Source organism: Rattus norvegicus, chromosome 6 (genome assembly GCF_021556685.1).
Source record: "Rattus norvegicus strain SHRSP/BbbUtx chromosome 6, alternate assembly SHRSP_T2T, whole genome shotgun sequence".
Lineage (NCBI taxonomy): Eukaryota > Metazoa > Chordata > Mammalia > Rodentia > Muridae > Rattus > Rattus norvegicus.
In genome coordinates this window covers 107,343,921-107,363,369 of record NC_141539.1, presented here as the reverse complement: position 1 = coordinate 107,363,369, position 19,449 = coordinate 107,343,921, and the positions used below count along the sequence as shown (strand labels likewise).

The 19,449-nt window shown below is 40.5% G+C and overlaps 1 protein-coding gene across 1 annotated transcript; it reads left to right on the top strand.

Annotated features, from left to right (window-relative positions):
* Positions 1-70: 70 nt before the first annotated feature.
* Med6 (mediator complex subunit 6) lies at positions 71-13,572 on the top strand. The gene is given in 8 exon segments (NM_001106742.1): positions 71-165; positions 3,054-3,213; positions 4,609-4,700; positions 5,080-5,162; positions 5,884-5,992; positions 7,627-7,742; positions 12,590-12,617; positions 13,170-13,572. Coding segments are annotated over 8 exon segments (741 nt in total). The 5' UTR covers positions 71-143; the 3' UTR covers positions 13,301-13,572.
* Positions 13,573-19,449: the final 5,877 nt, after the last annotated feature.

The window sequence follows — 19,449 nt, the reverse complement described above, 5'->3', positions numbered from 1 at the left end:
CTCCCACCGCGAACTTCCCCCCCCTCCACGTGAATACTTTTGACCTCCTCGCTAACCGTACCGCAGTCAGCCGCAGCTTCCGTCTCAGTACTCATTACCTTTACTGTGCGCCGGAAGTAGGTTCTTAGAGCGCTTTTGGAATTATGGCGGCGGTGGATATCCGAGGTAATCAATGTTATGCTTCCCCTACCAGATTGTGGTCTACTTGGGGCTCATAGCTCGCCGAAGTCAGGGTCACACTCTTTTGTGAGGTCTCTCAAGTTCTTCCGAGTGGCTCCTGGACAGCCTAAACCTCTAATTTAACGAAAAGTTGTCTCGCTTTCCCGTGTTATGACTAGTCTTTAAAAGGGCAGAAGCGGAAAAAATTAGAAACAGTTTGGGTTTTTCTCTCGCAATGTTGGGCGTTATATCGGGGCAAATGGATGGCTTTTCGGAAGAGAAGAGTGGAATAAAATAAGGTCTGATCCCACTCTATGGGTCCCCCGGACAGAAGTCCCTAAGTCTTCATATTAATAAGTTTTAATTTTTAGCCTATAATATCTTTCACTTATCATTCATTCAGTGGTTACCTTCGGCAGACTGAGGGGCAGAGGTATTTTCGTTGAGTCAGAATAAATAAATGGAGACGCAACCTCTTAAATTGCTTTTTAGTCGGGTAGTATGTTTGGTTTTTGTTTGTAGATTTTATTTTTCCTCTTGACAATTTCGTACACGTATATAATGTATTGCTTATTACTTAGATTTGTTAGCATAATTGTGATGTGCCTGGTGTTTAGAGGAATGGCAAAGGAACTGGCACAGCCAGAACTGGAGGGAGGAGCTGTGGAAGTGAGAGCTGGGAAGATAAATTAGACAACTGTTGTAGGTTAGGGTACGGTTCATTTCCTTTGACTAAGACAAGAGAGCCACTGCAGAGTTTTGATCGACAGGGATGGCATGTTCTGACTTTTTAAATTTATGTATTTATGTATTAGATCGTTTCGGCTGCTGAGAATAGTGTAAAAGACAAGGGTAGAATTTAAAAGAAAAACAAAAAACAAAACAAGGACTTTTCTGGAATGGACGGAAATTGGAGGTATCTGGGAAGAGCTGCATTAGTAAGACGGTTAAATCTGCTTGATTTTTGGTGTTTTCTATTTATGAAGTGATCACAACTTACCTCAAAGTGTGGCAAATATTTTTTTCAGACTTTTCACTTCAGTTTTTTGTAGACAAATGTCCTTGAATTCAGGAGGCTGTTTAAATTGATTAAGATCTGTGAATAATAGAGTAAGTCATATTTGCCTTGACATATAGTGACTATTATGCTCATTCTTGACGAATAAAAACTCACAATTTAATGGGAACACATTACCTGTGTTTCTGTTTATGGTATGAGAATTATTAGTAAAAATATGTTAAATTTACTATGAGAACAGAACAGACCACCACTACTGCTGTAACGGTTACTGGGTTACAGTGTGCCAAGCATTTGCCATAACAGTATTGCTTATATAATTATGGATCTTACCTACCTTCCAACAGTTAGTTAATAGATACAGATATGAATGATTATGCCTGGTGATGAGAGATAAAACATTGTTAAGGAAAAAGTCAGTTTCCCAAAGCAGCTAAAAGAAAAACACATTTTACAGTAAATAAAATTGTTAGTAAGATTAGGAAATTTAAATCGTGGTTGTGGTTTTTCCCTGTGTTGCTTTTCATTAGAAAAGATGTCCTTTTCTAAAAACATTCTTTCCTGGTTACTGGACCTGGATACTGTGACTGGATCCATGTATATTTATGGATATATGTATACATATAATACATATAAATAGTTGGTATTGATTGATTTTGTTGATATACTTCATTTGTTTCCTATATTTTAAAACACAAAGCATGATTTTTAAAAAAATTTTTTTTACATGTAACAACTTTCTCTCATTTGATTTATTCTTCACGGAATTGCTTGTCACCTGACTTAGATCTGACTTCTTCAGAAATGCCTAAAGTAGCTGTACAGAAGAGCTGAGACTTTTCATCCAGTACTATATACATATTATATCATTGTCTAACCAGAGTGGTGTTTAGTGGGCACTGATATGAAGCACCATCATAGCAAGTGTATCATAAAACTCTATAGGAAACTAATTTACCTTGTCTTTTAAAACAGGATCACATGTCATCACTGTTCCTGGATTTAAATGTCTCTAAAATTTGAGGTTTAATTCTACTCTGAATCTGAAACATTATGGCTGTAATAAGTGGATTTTAGCATCTGCCCCTTAACTTTTACAGCACTATCCTCTCATCTGTAATAGAAGGCTCCCCAATATTCCCTGCCCACCAGTGGAAGGATCCTTAAACTAGTGGTTGTGGCTGTGTTTGAAAGTTTCTGAATCAGTTCTCAACATTTAGGAAGTCAGGATTTCTAGGATTTTAATTTTTGGGTTTTATTTGAGACAGCCTTTCTGTATCCCTGGCGGTCCTGGAACTTGCTCTGTAGACCAGGCTGGCCTGGAACTCAGATCTACCTGCCTCCGTTTCCCAGTGCTGGGACTAAGGTGTGCACCACCATCACCTAGCCTTTTTCATACCTCTGTATTTAAGTTTTCTGTGCTAGGAAATAGTAGTTTGTTTGTTTGTTTGTTTGTTTGTTTTTCAATTTATTTTAACTATTTTACTTACTCATTTTACATCCCACTCACTGGCCCCCTTCCTACACTCTTCCCACAATCCTTTGGGTGGGGCCCCCTGGGTATCTCCCTGGAAAGTAGTTTATACTTCTTTTTTTTATGTGAGCCTTTCTTCTTTAACACGGTGCAAAATCCACCTCTTGTCCCATGAAAAATAATTTCCATTTCCCCCTTAAAGTGTTTTGTTTCTCCTTTTGTGTTTCTATAATTAATTTATCCCTAACTTTACTACTTAGTATGTTTCTTTTTCATATCTGATTTCTGTTAGACTGTCAGAGTACATAGGGCAGAATAAGTCATTCTTTAATTCATAGCACATAATAGGTATTTGTTAAATTAGATTATTTACCTTTTCTAATTCATTTTTTTTTCTTACAGATAATCTGCTGGGAATATCTTGGGTTGACAGTTCTTGGATCCCCATTTTGAACAGTGGTAGTGTCCTGGATTACTTTTCAGAAAGAAGCAATCCTTTTTATGACAGGACGTGTAATAATGAAGTGGTTAAAATGCAGAGGCTGACATTAGAGCACTTGAAGTAAGTCGTTTTAGAGATTTTGCAACGAATACCAACTACCATGCATTTTGGCCTGTCCATGGTGATTGGTAACACTCACTGTAGAACCTTTGGAAGGAAAACAAAGTTTTAGGCCGGGAAGATAACTTGTTGGGTAAAAGCACCTGTGTACATGCTTGATGATCCGATGATGGGAGACAAGGATGAGCTCTTGAAAGGTATACTCTCGGGCTTAGAGGGGATGCATATGACCTCAGCCAACACAAGGACTTATAGGCAGCTGAGTAAAGCTGGGAGTGGGAGAGAGATCCTCCCAGCAAAGAATATACCAATTGGTTGTCTAGTGCCAAACAGTCAGCCCTGAAAACACACATCCAAGTAACATTACATGGACTTAACAGGTTATATTCAGGATATTACATATAATATCTATTTTTATTTATATACAATATATATAAGTTTATAATGTATATCACATGTAAGTATATAGTATATATACACATAAGTATATAATATGTATACATATATTTATGTAATAACAATTGATAAAAAAGGAGGTTGTGAATTTGAAGAAGAGTGGGGAGGCGTAGGTGGGAGCTTAGAAAGGAAAGGAAAGGGAGAAGTGTTTTAATTAAATGGCAGTCTCAAAAATAAAGAACAAAAGATGTCCTCTGACCTTATACACACATGTGCGCGTGTACGCGCGCACACACACACACACGTATGTGTGTATATAAAATATAATATATATATAAACATACTTTAAAATAATAAGACACGTTTTGTTTGGGACTGTGCAGATTTGACATTCATTCGTAACTTCTTCATAATGTCTGTCTAAGGCAGGACTGAAGCTGCTGCTCAATAAGTGAGCTTATCATTAGGGCTGTTTCCAATCTGGTAACTATGATTGTTCTCATTTTAAATCTAATATTATTTAATATAGCCTGGTTTATTGTAAGCCCTTCTTTGACAAATGAAAAAATTTTTTATCCAAACATGAAACGGTAATTTAGACATAGGATGCTAAATTTTGTTTTGTTCCATTTGCCCTAGTTTCTGAAATAACTTGTATAAATATTGGGGATGAGATAGGTTTTATAAGACTTAGTTCCTATATTTTAAATAGCTTTTACGATGAGGTAAATGTAGTCGTTAAAGGTAACTTATTGTAGTTTTAAATATCTTAATGAAACTAAATTTAAATTTATGAATTTTTATATTGTTTAAAAGCCACTTTTTAATCTGTATACCACCTGTATAGAAAAATAGGTAGTGTTATTCAATAGCCAACCTTTAACATTGATCAGAAGCAATTTTAGCCACCCTTTTACAATACTGGTATAATTTATCTGGTAATTGAAGTGTCCTACAGAGAGTTAGGAGTCATTCGAGATCTCTGTATGTCTCTTTCAGTCAGATGGTTGGAATCGAATACATCCTTTTACATGCTCAAGAGCCCATTCTTTTCATCATTCGAAAGCAACAGCGGCAGTCCCCCGCTCAAGGTAAACTGTACAAAACCACCATAATTTATTTACTTTCTGATCTGTAGGCTTTTTTTTAAAACGAGGGATTTATTTTGGTATACCATTCTGGAACTGACTTACGTTTTTCGTTTGTTTTTGATTTGCATTGAGCTCTGTTTCTGTAGGTACTGCAGATTACATACATGTCTAATACTTGTTAGGGGCGTGTTCATTAGACTCAGCAGCCTTTGTGCTCATGGCCAGATTCATTACGGATGCCCAGTAAGGATACACAGCTAGACAATCACGCAGAGGCATTGTAGGAGTCTACATCTTATGAGGATCTGTAGCACGTATGCCTTCTGTTCAGCATAGGATATAACTATGTGTTCATAAGCACTTTTTCTTGCTGCTTTAGTTATTCCACTGGCTGATTACTATATCATCGCTGGAGTCATCTATCAGGCGCCAGACTTGGGATCAGTTATAAACTCCAGAGTGGTATGTGTCTTCACCCACTTGCCTGCCTGCCTTCTCTCTCCCTCTGCACTTGACATAGTAGCCTTAGACTCAGCATGTGTCTGAAGCAGGCCTAGAACCCCTGATCCTCCTACTTCTGTCTTCCAAGTGCTGAGATTGCTGATGTGATGTGTGCCAGCATACTTTGCTTTTTTCACATTCTTTGAACATTAAAGCAGACATCTCCCTGTTCTGAGAATCAAATAGAAAGACTTCTGCTTTGTGTAAGCTGGTATAAAATGCTGACTCTTGGAGAGTTTTGAGCACTGTTTCTATGGATCAAGGCAGTGCTAACATTGAGTCTGCCTGAAGAGCTACCTATGGTCTACATTAGCATGCATAAAACACTTGGAAAAAGAACTACACAGTACTATTTTATTGTCCATTTTATTATTCCCTAAATAATACATTGTAACAGCTGTCTATATAGTACTTATATTACGCCTTATAAGTAATCTAGAGATATTTAAAAATCTACAATGTATAGGTTACACTGAAATGCTAATTATTTTACATAAGGCATGCGAATATGGAGCTAATCCCTTGCGATATGAAGGGTGACTACAACTCCTGTCACATGGTAATCTAGATTATGAAAATAGGAAATTATTATCTTTGCGTAGGTAATATTTTGTATGTATTAGACACTGTAGCTGACCTGGTGAGAGACTTAGAAAGTGTTGGTTTTGTTTTGTTTTACAAGCTTACCGCAGTGCATGGCATTCAGTCAGCTTTTGATGAAGCTATGTCATACTGTCGATATCATCCTTCCAAAGGGTATTGGTGGCACTTTAAAGATCATGAAGAGCAAGGTAAGCAGAGGGCCCAGGCCCTCCCAAAACAGTTTGGTTCTGAGGATGAAGCTTGAGGGCTTGTGACGTTACTTACCTAGGTAGATTTTATTTTTCAGACGATGATGGCATTGCTGCCCTTGTGTTCTTGTCATAGTTGCAGGAATAGTAACATCAGAACAGTTGTTCTTTTGTCTGTGGGCTATCATGTTCATATGCTTTATAAAGAAAATTTAAGGTTTAAACTATTTAGAATGCAAAGTGGAGAAAACATTGGTGATGAACAAAGGTCTTTTTTTTTTTTTTTTTTTAATTTCTTGAGTTGTCTTGGATTTTGGAACCCTTCAGCCCTCTAGTCTTCAAAGTCAGGGAGATGAGATACTATCCTTGGTGGCCTTTCTTCAGATGGCCAGGCCTTGTTCCCTCCCTCCCTCCCTCCCCTCCCTCCCTTCCCTCCCCTCCCTCCCTCTCTTCTTTCTGCCTTCCTGTTGTGTTAAGGATTAAACCCCAGACTTTACTAGGTCAGCACTGAATTCCTAAGTTATATCCCTAGTTGATGAGGTTGCTTACTGACTGTCTCTCCTCCCCAACCCACTGCCACCCGCCACCCACCCTGAGCGTGTGTGTGCATGTGCGTGCGCGTACCACAGCATGTGTGTGGGTGTCAGATGTCAGAGGATAGTTCCTCAGAGACGACCACTCTGTGGTTGGTTCTTCTGTCCACCTTAAGTGTGTCTTCTGGAGATTAGACTCAGGTCTCTAGGCTTGCATAGCCAGTATCTCTGTTCACTGTATCTTTTCACTGGCCCTAGGTCACTTTCTGATTCTTCGATGTTACCACCTGCCCTGACACTGGGTGCTTAGGTTCCATGGCTGGTAATCTATGGCTGTTCTTTTACCATGTTTACCAAAAAACCTGTCTCCAGAAATGTGTCTATATCAGTGTGTTTTCTTTTTTGAGAATAATGAAGTTTGGGAAAGATGGCCTTTATGTAGGATTCATTCTTGCCTTCATGATCTTGTCATGTAACTTTTCCCCCTTGATACAGTATTTAGCATTTTTCTCGGAAAGAATGAGAATGAATAAATAAATATGTTTTAGAAAATTTCTCCAATGGAGCTCAGGCTGGCCTTGATTCCACAATTTTCCTGTCCTCATCCTCCCAAGTGCTAAGATTAACAGAGAATGCCTCACTAGTCCTGCTAATTGTAGTTGCTTGAAACAGATTTTGTGTGCAGGTTAAATTGATCTTGCTATATGGCCAAGGATGACCTTGAACTCCTGATTCTGTTGCCTGGTTTAATTACTGTCTTTGCAACTGAGCATAGTAACTAGTTTGCAAAACCTGTTTTTTTTCTATGTGTCCTTAGTAGATTCTGTGGAAAAGGACCACTGAATTGTACTTAAAATACTCAAAAGTAATTTCAAGCCAATAATGTGGACTGTCTAGGTAATTATGAGGAATGTTAGTCTAAGAGCTGTCTATCAGTGCTACAGTGAGATGAACTACCAGCTTTGGAAATGTTTGCAAAGGAGAGCTAGGAACTTCTTTTATGTATTTGCTGTTTTATTGAAGAATTTCCCTAGTAACGATAGCATTAAAAATAATAGTTGAGTATGTTCAGAATGTTGATTTGGATTTTATGTTTACTAGATAAAGTCAAACCTAAAGCCAAAAGGAAAGAAGAACCAAGCTCTATTTTCCAGAGACAACGTGTGGATGCTTTACTCATAGACCTCAGACAGAAATTTCCACCCAGATTTGTTCAGGTAATAAGGATGTGTTGTGAATTTTGATTTTTGACATTTTAACACATTTTTATTTGGAAAGTCTTTTAGGTGTGGTTTAAAAAATACTGTTTTTACTTATTAGCTAAGCATTTACTTCTGAATGAGACTTAAAGACTTAGTGGAGCCAATGAATAAAAGAAATGGATTCAGCGTTGTTCAATGCCCCTTATTGAATCTGTGTGAACACTAAAGCCTGTATTTAGCTAATATTCTCAACCATAAGGTTGCTGAGAGCATAACAGGTTGTAACAAACCTAGATTGTGAGGCTCGTGCTTTCTACTCTGCCGGCTGCATTCCAAGCCTGATACATAAGGGCTGTGGGTCTTAAATGGTTAATGGGTTAAGACTTTAATAGAAGGAATAGAAAGCAGTACAGGGCGTGGCATGGTCAAGAGAGGAAGCAGAGGTAGAAATCGAAGTTTCTTGTGACCGTGTTAAAGGTTTGTAATGCCCCCTAGTGATTCAGAGTAGTCTAGCAGCAACAGACCTACCTGCTGTTCTGCGACCTAAGCTTTCGAAGTGACTCAGGTGAGAGAGAGAATGTGTGGCCATGGTTAGTGTCAGTTATTCTAACCCTTTACAGAGATGTGGACTCTCATAGGCAGGGTTATTGTTGTTAGAGGGATTTGAGGATTTTAAAGTAGTTTTAAGCTAATCGAGTTTTTTTTTTTTTTTTTTTGTTTTTTTGTTTTTTTTTTTTTAAACACCATAAAATGACATGAGAACAGGCCTCTTCTTCCCTGTCTGACTGTAAAATAGTGAGGAATGTTACTATAATGGTGTGGTAGTGAAGAGAGCATGTGACACAGGTTGGAACATAGCATTAGAAAGCCAGCTTAGAGAAATGTCATGAACTGATCTTGAAGGTGAGCAAGGGGAAACGTGAGTTAGAGCTGCACACTTGGAGACCGCTCTGGGCGGTTTGAGATGCGGTCGGTCATTGATTCAGTGAGTGTAACGTCTCTGCTGTGTAGCCTGAGAGAAGAGCATCTGGCCGTGTGCTGTCCAGTACATTAGCCACTAGGCATATGCGACTTGAGTGTGGCAGACAAAGCTCGTTCAGGTTGAGTTGTGATGTAAGTGTACAGTACATACCGGACCCATATCAGGCAGCTCATAACTGCCTACCACTCTAGTTCCAGGGGTTCAGATGCTATCATCTGGCCTCCATGGGTACCCACATGTGTGGCACTTGAACATGAACACATAAACATAAATGAAAGTAAATCTTAAAACAAAATCTTAGGACTAGAGAGATGGCTCAACAGTTAAGAGCGCTGGTTGCTGTAACAGGTCCTGGGATTGATTGCTGACACCCACGAGGAAGCTCACAAACATTCAGTGCCCTCTTCTGGCCTCTACAGGTACCAAACATGCATGTGGTGCACAGACATACATGCAAACAAAACATGCACATACAATTATAAAGAAAAAACCTTATACCAAAAGGGTAAGACAATTTTTAAAATATTAATTATAAGGTTTCTTTTTATAGATATGCCTGGAGGTTCTTTTAAAAATGAATTATTTAATGTGTATGGTTTTGTCTGCTTATGTATCCATGTACCACATGTATGCATGATGCCCTTGGAGGACAGAAGAGGGCGTTGGATGTCTTGGAACAGACCGTTGTAAGCACTACATGTGTGCTGGCAATCAAACCGAGGCCCTTTAAGTACAGCCAGTGTTATACTAGATGTTTCCTCTTCTATTAAATATTTGTTCCTCCAAACTACTTTAGATATATTTAAGTCTTGACGTGCTCATGACATTCAACTGTGTTGTGGGTGTCTACCACCCTCATAGTTGGTAATTTGTATGTAGTTTTACTCAGTAGAGGTTTATTACTATGACATACAGTAAGAACATACAGCCCAGGGCTGGAGAGACAACTCAGTGGTTAGGAGCGCCGGCTGTTCTCACGAGTACCCAGGTTGGATTCCCAGCACCCACAGGGCAGCTCACAGGAGTCTGTAACTCTGGTCCCAGGAACTCCAGTGCCCTCTTTTGGCCCATGTCAGCACCAGGTATGCATGTAGTACACAGATGTCCATCCAGGCAAAATGCGCCTAAGCATTAAAAAAAAAAAAAGAGTATATAGTCAGATTCTATGGGAAAGACACAGGAGTCTGCAGAGTCTGAGGTGGACAGTACAAGTTTTCTTGTCCTTTCCCCTTCCTTATACAGGCTGTAGAGTATGCATTTTTACCTCAACAGTAAAAATAGAGCAATATATGAATGGAAATTTATTAGAAACTCGGAACTGCATTGTTAGTTCATCATACATTTATGCCTCTCTCACATAACAAAGGCCCACAGTCTGAAGGAAGCAGACCTTTGGCATAGACCGTACTTGTGCAGCATAGGGACAGGGAAGCAGTGTTAGCAGGTCCAGAACGATGGGAAGCCCCACAATTCAGGTTTGTATATTCCCGCCAAGGGCCAACCATGGAACTAGGCCTCATTTTGTGTTTAACTTTTTTCAATGTTGGCCTTGGAGGAGCTGCATCTTCAACAACCCCCCCTTTTTTCCCTAAAAAATTAACATTAACTTATTGTAACTTACTGGTAGGGTGGTTCTCTGGAGAGGTTCGTTTGGATGTTAGAGGGTAATTTATGGTTATAGGGCAACAAGTTCTCCCTCGTGTGGGTCCTTGGGGTCAAAAGCAGGTCCAGTGTGGTGCTAGGTGCATTTACTTTATGCTCTGAGCCGGTTTATTGGCCATCTTTTTTTTTTTTTTTTTCTTGTGACAGGGTCTCACTGAGTTGCCTGAGCTGGTCTTTAAGCTCAAGTAGCATGAGTAGGCTTTGAACATGTGCTCCTCCTTCCTCAGCCTTCTGAGTATCTGGGATCACAGCTCCTCATCACCACAACACTTCAAGGAGCCTTTCTGAGGAGGGCAGTGTCAGGCCTACCATGGTTAACTTTCTCTGCACAGTGAATAAGAAGTCCTGTTTGGTCGGGTTAAATGTAAATGTTCACAGTACTTGTAGCTAGAGTGCAAGTTCATAATTGACAGAGAAATGTGTGGTCTTTTCTAAAGCGGAGAGGTAAGAAGAGGAGCACCTGTGTTCAGAAGACATTTAGAGACACATGACAGTAGGGAAAGAGTAAGCTTGGTGCTTAAGAGCCACTGGCTGCTCTTACAGAGGCCCTGGGTTCAATCCCAACACCTACCCTGTGGCTCAGACCCATCTGTAACTCTAGTTCCAGGGGATCTGAGGCCCTGTGCCGGTTTTGTTGGGCAGCATGAATGCATGTTGTAACAGACATACATGCCAACAAAGCACTGTACACATAAATATTTAATAAAGTTAAAAATATGTGACTGTAGAACATGAGGATAAAGAGATTACCTTTTCTTCTGAAATGACAGATGTGCACAGAATCTTGTATGTGTGTTTATAGAAGTCTGCCAAGGTAGGTCGGAAAGTATGGTGGATGTGTATTAGTGTCATGTTTTGTTAGTGTGTCTTAACTTAGCATGCAGAGTGTCGTTATTAAAAGTAAGGAGTTGGCTATGAGCCTCAAGGGAAGAGGTGCTTTGGAACATTTAGTGAATACTGGGATTGAAAAGTAAGAAAGTCTATCAAAAAATCCAAGACTGAAGAGTCCTGCTGTGTAGTAGAGGACTTGACAATGCTCCTGACTTCTCATGTCCCCACAGCTTTTCTGCAGTTTCATTTTAAAAAGTGTGTGTGTGTGTGTGTGTGTGTGTGTGTGTGTGTGTGTATTTCAACTTTTAGTTTCTGGGAAGCAAACTTGGGTGGGTGGAGGTAGGTGGTCAGGCTTTGGTGGCAGGTTCCTTCACCTGCTGATCTATCTCCCAGGCCCCTGAAATTTCATTTTTAATATTATACCTCTTATGATCATTTTAAATTATTTTTTAATTATTTGTTTATGGTATTTCTGTGTATATGTTTGTGCATGCGAATGCAGTGCTCTCAGGGGCCAAAAGAGGGTTCCTGATACTGAAGGTGGTGTTCAGGTGGCTGTCAGCTGCCCAGTGTGGGTGTCTGGAACCAAATTCAGGTCTTCTGTGGGGTCTTTACCCGCTGAACCAGCCGCACTGGAGAAGCGGCTCAGTGAGTAGAGCACCGCTTACCAGCTCACAGCCATCTGTACCTCTCACTCCAAGGGGTTTGACTTCTTATGGTTTCCATGGGCACAAGGGATGGGCCTGGTACACAGCCGTACATGGAGACAAAATATCCATACAGATAAAAATAAATCTTTAGGGGAAAAATATTTTTCTTTCTTAGTTCCCATTCCTGCTATACTTAAAATCAAAGGGTTTATCCATGGAACTTGCTTTGTAGACCAGGCTAATCTTAAGTCACAGAGGCCCACCTGCCTCTGCCTCCCACGTGCCATGATTAAACCACCCCTGGGGTCATTGTCCTTTTTTTTTTAAGTTCATATCCTCTAAGCAGATAAGTATCAGAAGGTTTGAGACTCTGTTATTCCTTCTCATTAGATTCTATGTGACTACTCTTTTAAATTGTCGTGTGTGTGTGTGTGTGTGTGTGTGTGTGTGTGTGTGTGTGTGTGTGTGTGTATGGTGTGTGTGCGTGAGTGTGTAGGGGGTAACGGTTTTTTAGATGAACAGTGTTTTTATGGCTGACTTCTGGTTTTAGATTTATATCTTTCTGAAATGAAGGGTAAGAAATAGGAAATGAGAAGCTTACTTTTATGGTGCTTGAATGGTAATTGTCATTTATAATACAGTTATGTAAGTATGCCATTTAAGACTAAAGCCCAGAGAAACTTTATTAACTTGAGTTTTCCCTCTTCTCTTCCCATTTCCTATTTTTCAAATTCTAGCAAAAGTCTGGAGAGAAGCCTGTCCCAGGTATGGTTCATCTGCTGTTCTTACTAAACTGAAATTACAGTGAAGCAGCCTGTTTAATGTTCTAACAGCAGCAGCATGGAGATGAGCTGCCACTGTTTTGTCTTTTTAGGCTGCCTCAGTATAGTTCGTCACTCCTAACTTTTGGTTCTGTGGAATTGCAAGCAGGAAGTGGTTTTGTGGTAGTAAAACTAGCGTTTGGAGGTAGGGTTTGGGTAGAGAGACGGAAGAACAAAGACTGCAGAGTGACGTGGTGGCAGGTTTCCCACTGTGTAGGTACTCAGCTGTCTGGTGTTGCCGTCAACATTTTTTCTGGCTTGTTCAGACATGTCTCATTTTACTACAAACATGTGTTTGCCTAGCATTACTAATTTCCTTGACTTTTTTTTAGGTTTATAAATTAATTTTAAAATATGTTTGCCTGAGTAAACAACTAAATATTCAGCTTCATAAGCAATTAAAAATGAATTTGAAAGAGTAAACCATTAATGTTTAAATTTTTGTCTTTCTTCTACCTTCCATTTGTCTTGATAAAATACCTGCTTTGACATCTAGTGGACCAGGCAAAGAAAGAGGCAGAGCCCCTGCCAGAAACTGTAAAGTCCGAGGAGAAGGAGAGCGCAAAGAGCGCTCAGCAGACTGTAAGCACTAAAGGTCCCCCTGAGAAGCGAATGAGACTTCAGTGAGTGTTGGACAAGAAAGAAGCCGGCAAGCCCCTTGTCAGTCAGTATACCTCAGCCCCGTGGGAGGCTCTAGAGCCTGGAAACACTATCACAGCCCTCTCGTTTGTACGGAATGCACTTGTTCTTTACAAAGGACATTCTCCTACCATGCTTTCTATGTGAATATTTCTTAAGTATCTTTTGTAATCTTTCCACTGCTGGACTTGGGCAGTGCACCTAACTCACAGATATGCCAGTATATATCTTTAAAACAATAAAGTTATTTGTATATATTACTCATGCCTTTTCCTTGTCTCTGAGAAGTGTTAATGGAATCCTAAGCGTGTCTTGTACTATTTTGCTATTTCTCTGTATTACAGTAATACATTTATTGAATAATTGAGAGGTAAAGGAAAGCTCTCTTGTTGATATCATTATCATCCTACCGACTCTTGTCATGCTAGCCTGCTGTTTCTTGTCATGTAGTCTGTTGTGAGCATTTGCCAGTGTTTGCTAGTGTGTGGACTGTAATTCCTGAGATCTGTAGCTCAGGCTCTTAACTACCTCCTGAGTTATTTTGTCCCCCGTTTGGTATATTTTAGACAGGGCTGTATTAACTGTGTTTGTGCATAGTGCCATGTGCGTAGTTCATAGGTTGGGTCACTGCAATCTCTGCATCCTCAGGGCTCTTACGCTATATTGTCAGTGTTTTTCTCTAATGGTGTCGAGTCCAGTTCATCATTTAAGTGCAAAATGTGAAGTGCTGTGTTGTACGTTGGTGTGTGCATGTGTATGCGTTTGTGCACATAAGTGCACCTGTGTGGTCTTCTCTATCACTCTGTCATTCCTTTGAGATAAGGTCTCTTGCTGAACCGGAAGCTTGCTGGCTGTTTTGGCTAGGCTAGCTGACCCTCGGCTCCAGAACTACCCCACCCATGCACACACATACACAATGCTGGCATTGCAGGCATACATGAATGTCCAGCCATACCCAACTTAAGTGCATGCTGGGGATTTGAACTCAGGCCTTCATGCTTGCTAAGCAAGTGCTCTTATCCATAGAGCCATCTTTCTAGCCCTTTTTAAGTTGTATTGGTAGATTTTGTAAATAATGTTTGTTATTTCATAAACATGTAGCCACTAGTTAGCCTCAAATGGTAGTTCTTACCTGTGTTGGCAGGATAATATCTAACTGATTTTGCACTTTTTGTTGTTCTTTGTCAGCTGTCTCTTTGCTATGAGTAGCCTCTTCGTCTCTGTGCTATTTGTGTCATTGGGGATCTCTTGGAGCCCATGTTTATATTGCTGCTGAAGTTGTGTTTGTTTAGCCAATGGCAGCTGATCCCTGAGATGTTTTCTGCGCTCTCATTCTTTGCTGTTTAGTACAGTAAGATGTTTATTTTAGATTTATCCTGACCTTGAGAACAGCCATCTCTACCATTTTGAAAATAGCAGTAGATATAAATAGTGCTTTTGGGTGTCACTGCTTTTAGGCCTCAGCTGACAGGTGACATACATGACATATACATGTATAAAAAAAACACTATGCACATGTCCACATATATCTTGTCTACCCAGTGTAGATTAAAAGCTCCCATCAGGATACACTGATTCCTCTCAGATATAGTACCTTACCTTAAAGGTGTACTTTGTTCACTTCTTTCCTTTGGTTGGTTGGTTGGTTGGTTGGTTGGTTGGTTGGTTGGTTGGTTGGGTTTTGGGGTTTTGGTTTTGTTTTGTTTTTGAGACAATGCTCAAGATGACATTGAGGCTAAAAACAAGGAGAGACAGGCAGCTAGAAGTTGTTCATCTTTCTGAGAACTGATGAGACTCTGTTTTAAGGCCATCAACATGTCCAAAACAACCCAGACTTGCATTACATTTTTATTAGAATCACGACTGGAGCCAGGTCTTGTATCCATCAAGATCTATCCGTGAAGAAGAAATTGCACCAGGAGAAATTACTGGAGGAAGGAGTTGAAAAGGCATGGAAGCTAAACAATGTAGTGGTAGGGTTTTCTAGAGGAACTGCACGCCCCAGAAAAGGGAAGTGGTTGGGCTGCGGTAAGCTAAACACCTTTCTGACAAGTCTTGCTTTGGGTCCTGGAGTGTGAAGGGCAGGGCATCCTTTGAGTGGTGCTTGTTATTTAGGAATTGAGGATAGGAGTGTAGAGCTGGTTAGCCTCTTAGACAATGCTGGTACTTTAGGGGCTCAGGAGAAGGTCCGCTGAAAGCCATGGTGGATGGATCTCAGAGGTTGCTCCCCACTTAGGGCTGGCATAAAGGTTGCTTGAGGATAGTAAGACATCCTCAAAGAAGGGGGCATTTTCATACTGGTGATTGGCCAGGGACTAGGGGATGGTCTACTTGTGTCACTTTTCTAAGGAGTAGATACCGCACCATGTATCTGTCTCCACCTTATTCTTTATGCCGGTCATTATTCTGGTAGGTCCTCTACAACAGCCAGATCATTTCCTATTTCCCATGAGTCTGTACCTGTTGTTCCTGGACCATATCCCTTTCTATACACAATGTGTGTCCATACATATGGCCTGAAGCTCAACCCATGATGAGTATTTTCTGCTACGTTTCTATCCTATATTTCTACTTCTCTATCCAGGTCCACTACTGAGAAAGACAATGTGACCAAGTCTTGGGGCATTTCTGGTATGTTTATACATTACATGCTGACACTTACATAAACCCAGGTTGGACTTTAAAAATAACATCTTCAGCTATTAAATAGGATTATTCCTACAGCAAGAAACATGAACTGAAGGAGAATTCCCAATGCCATAAAACTTAGATATCTGCTTAAATACTTTATTTCGGCCATTGGTCCTATTCACAGCTGACCCTGTATTTGCCACTAATTATTGACTATTGCAGGCTCAAATCTTAGGACTTGGTGGAATTGACAAAATCTAGCTTGTTGTTGACAAGTCTGGCTTCACAGCCACTTAGATACTTTCTGTAACAACATAGTCACTTGATATCTATATAATCAGGTAGCCAATTTGTAAAAACAAGACCTGTTTTACAAAAGAAAAAAAGGATGTATAATATCTTGCCTTTTAATTTTCTACCAGATGATATACTTCTTACAGAACCCCAGAGCTATACACTGTGGTCCTTGCCACAAATCATTGAGCATCGTTTTCTACCTTTAGCATCACCCAGCTTCCGAGTTCATGTCTTAGCAAGGCTTCCAGTGCCATCACTGTCTCTTCCATTTCTGTCTTGATTAATATGATCTCATCAATTGCTAGATAAAAGGTGTATGGGATATCTAGACAGTCTGTACTATGGCAAAGGATATGGCATCAGGACTTTGGGTCCATGAGACCTGTGACGCACACATACTAGACTATAGCTAAGACTACATCTGTCACCTGGCCCTCAGGCGCTTTTATTCTAATAGAAAGTACTTTGGATTCTTGGTCAGCAATATCAACTTAATCTTATGTCCAAATGTAACAGAAATGTGTGGACAGCCCTTTTCCCCTGCATAGTTATCAGGGTAAGTAGCTATGGTTTCACCCGTCATGTATCCTTTGGACTATGGAACAGACATGAAGCAATGATCCTTGCTGCCTCATTTATTGCACCCCTAAGAATTCTGAAGTCCTATTAACCTGGTTTTAACTCCCAATCTGTCCTTGGTAGTCTAATGATAGTTGTGATCTCATGCCCCACCCTAGGGAAGGTTAAGCATTTGCTGCTGTTTTTGCCTCTGGATCAGAATCAAATTCTCACCATTGCCTTTGTTCCCCAGCATCTTCTACTCCTAACCCTGGTTTTTGGGGGTCAACACTGGATCTTTTAGTGCTCCTGCTGTCAGCCCTCCCCCAACACTGGCAATGATATGAACGTTTAGTATACATCTTGATCATATATAATAAATCTATGTCGGCATATCTATTTTTTTCACTAATTCATTTACTTTACATCCCAATCTAAGCTTCTCCTCCTTCCTCTCTTCCCAGTCCCTCCCTCTTCCCTCCCCTCCCCCATGCCTCCCTCCCTTTCTCCTCAGAGAAGGGGAGGTCTGTGGGTTTTAAACCACCTTGACTTAGCAAACTGCAGTAGGACTAGGTGCATCTTCTACTGAGGATTAGGGTTATTGGGGTAAGGAGTCCAAAAACAAGCGACAGAGTCAGAGACATCCCTGCTCCCAGCCTGTCTGTTTCAAGGCCCCCTTTAGTCCCTTCTTCACCCACCATGCAGTCTGGCAGTCAACTTCTCTGTGTGGACATTGCTTCTAGGAGCCACTCCAGCAGCAAATTTGTATCATATCCTGAATTCTTTGCCAGGCAGTAAAATCCCATACCATTGGAGATTCCCCTTTATAATACTATGTTTTGCCACTTGATTGTGTCACAGGAAATACAGCTATGCCTTCCTCGATTTTGTATTTAAGCTGTGTTTTCTCCACTTGATTCAAGGTTGGAGGTTGGCTACTTCTGGATCTGGGAAGTGGCTGCTTGTGCTCAGTGCTTTAACTCATCTCTGCACTACTTCTAAGAGGCTAGCCCACTAGGATAAGCCCACTGCTATCATTCGAGTGTAGTTTAAGGGTACATACTAGGGGTGCATTGTGATTAAAGGCTTGGTCTGCACAGCAGTCTATTGGGAGGTGGTGACAACCTCAGGAGATGGGACCTTTAGATAATTAGGACATGATCCTGGACAATAATGTCTTGAGTCCTCACTGGAGGGTTGTTCTAAAAGGAGCAAGCATAGCCCCACCACAGTCACTAGCCCCTGGACCATTCTGTGCTGCAACTTATGCCATGGGCATTGTACACAGAGCAAGTCTTTGTGCACTCTACCTTTTGGACTTTTCAACATTCCAAACGAGGAGCTAAGTAACTTTATTTCATTCCTAAGTAGATTGGGTCAGTTGTTTAATTATAGAGATGACAAGTGAAGAAGGACTAGTGACCCACTCAGGACAATCTTGATTAAACAATGTAATGTTTTTGTTTGGAAGTAAGTTCCAGGTCCCATTGAAGCTCAAGGAAAGACCACACAATGGCAGGTATAGGGGAACTTGGGATTAAGGGAGACATATCCAATCCTGTTGTTTCCCATGTAGACAATTACAGTTACAAATAACGATCTTTTTCTTTCCCCTTAAGCACTGTATCTTATCTTTTTTTCTTCTTCTTCTTAATAAATGATTGGAATACTTAGAACGTGTGAGTAGTACATGCAGTTGTAGTGTTGTCTGATTTTACTGAGACAGTTGAAGTTCCATAATGCTGTATTGTTTAAGTTTTTATGGAACTCATTTATCATCTTAAGAAAGCTCTTTTTTATTTATGGCTTGTTAAATTTATTTTTGTGTGCACATGGTCAGAGTGTGTGCATATGTAGACATTGGTGTACATGCAGGGCTGTGGAGACCAGAGGTGTGTTTTGCCTGTATGTGTGTCTGTACACCATGATGCCCATGGAAGCCAAACGAGGTCATTGGAGTCACCTATGGTTATGAGCTGTCATATCATGTCGGTGCTGGGAATCAAGCCTGTGTCCTCTGGAAGAGTAGCCAGTATTTTTTTTTTTTTTTTTTTGGTTCTTTTTCGGAGCTGGGGATTGAACCCAGGGCCTTGCGCTTCCTAGGCAAGCGCTCTACCACTGAGCTAAATCCCCAACCCCAAGTAGCCAGTATTTTTAACAGCTGAGCCATCTCTCCAGCTCCTATACCTAGTTTTAGGAAGCAATCTCTCACTAAACCTAGAGCTCACCAATTCAGCTAGAAGGGCTAGCCGGTATGTTCAGTGAGGACCTATTTCTCCTCCCCAGTGCTGAGATTTAAGGCCCATGCTTCTGTGTCTTACTTTTACATAGGCATTGGATATCAAACCCTGGTCCTCCTCATGCTTGCGTGGCAAGGACTTTACCAACTAAGCCCTGTCCCTAGCCCTTTTATATGTCTTTTGAAACTAGGAAGGAGTCCTGACTTTAAAACTTTATTGACAACGGGTCTCAATACATAGTGAACACTGGCCTTGAACTTCCTATGTAGTCTATGTTAGGCTTTGTGATTCTCAGTCTCAGCCACCCAAGGACGAATTCTGTCAAGATGGCTACAACAGTTCCTGAAAACAGACGTTTTCAAGCAAACCAGAATGAATAGTAGAGTCTTTTCCTGAGAAGAAATAGAGAAT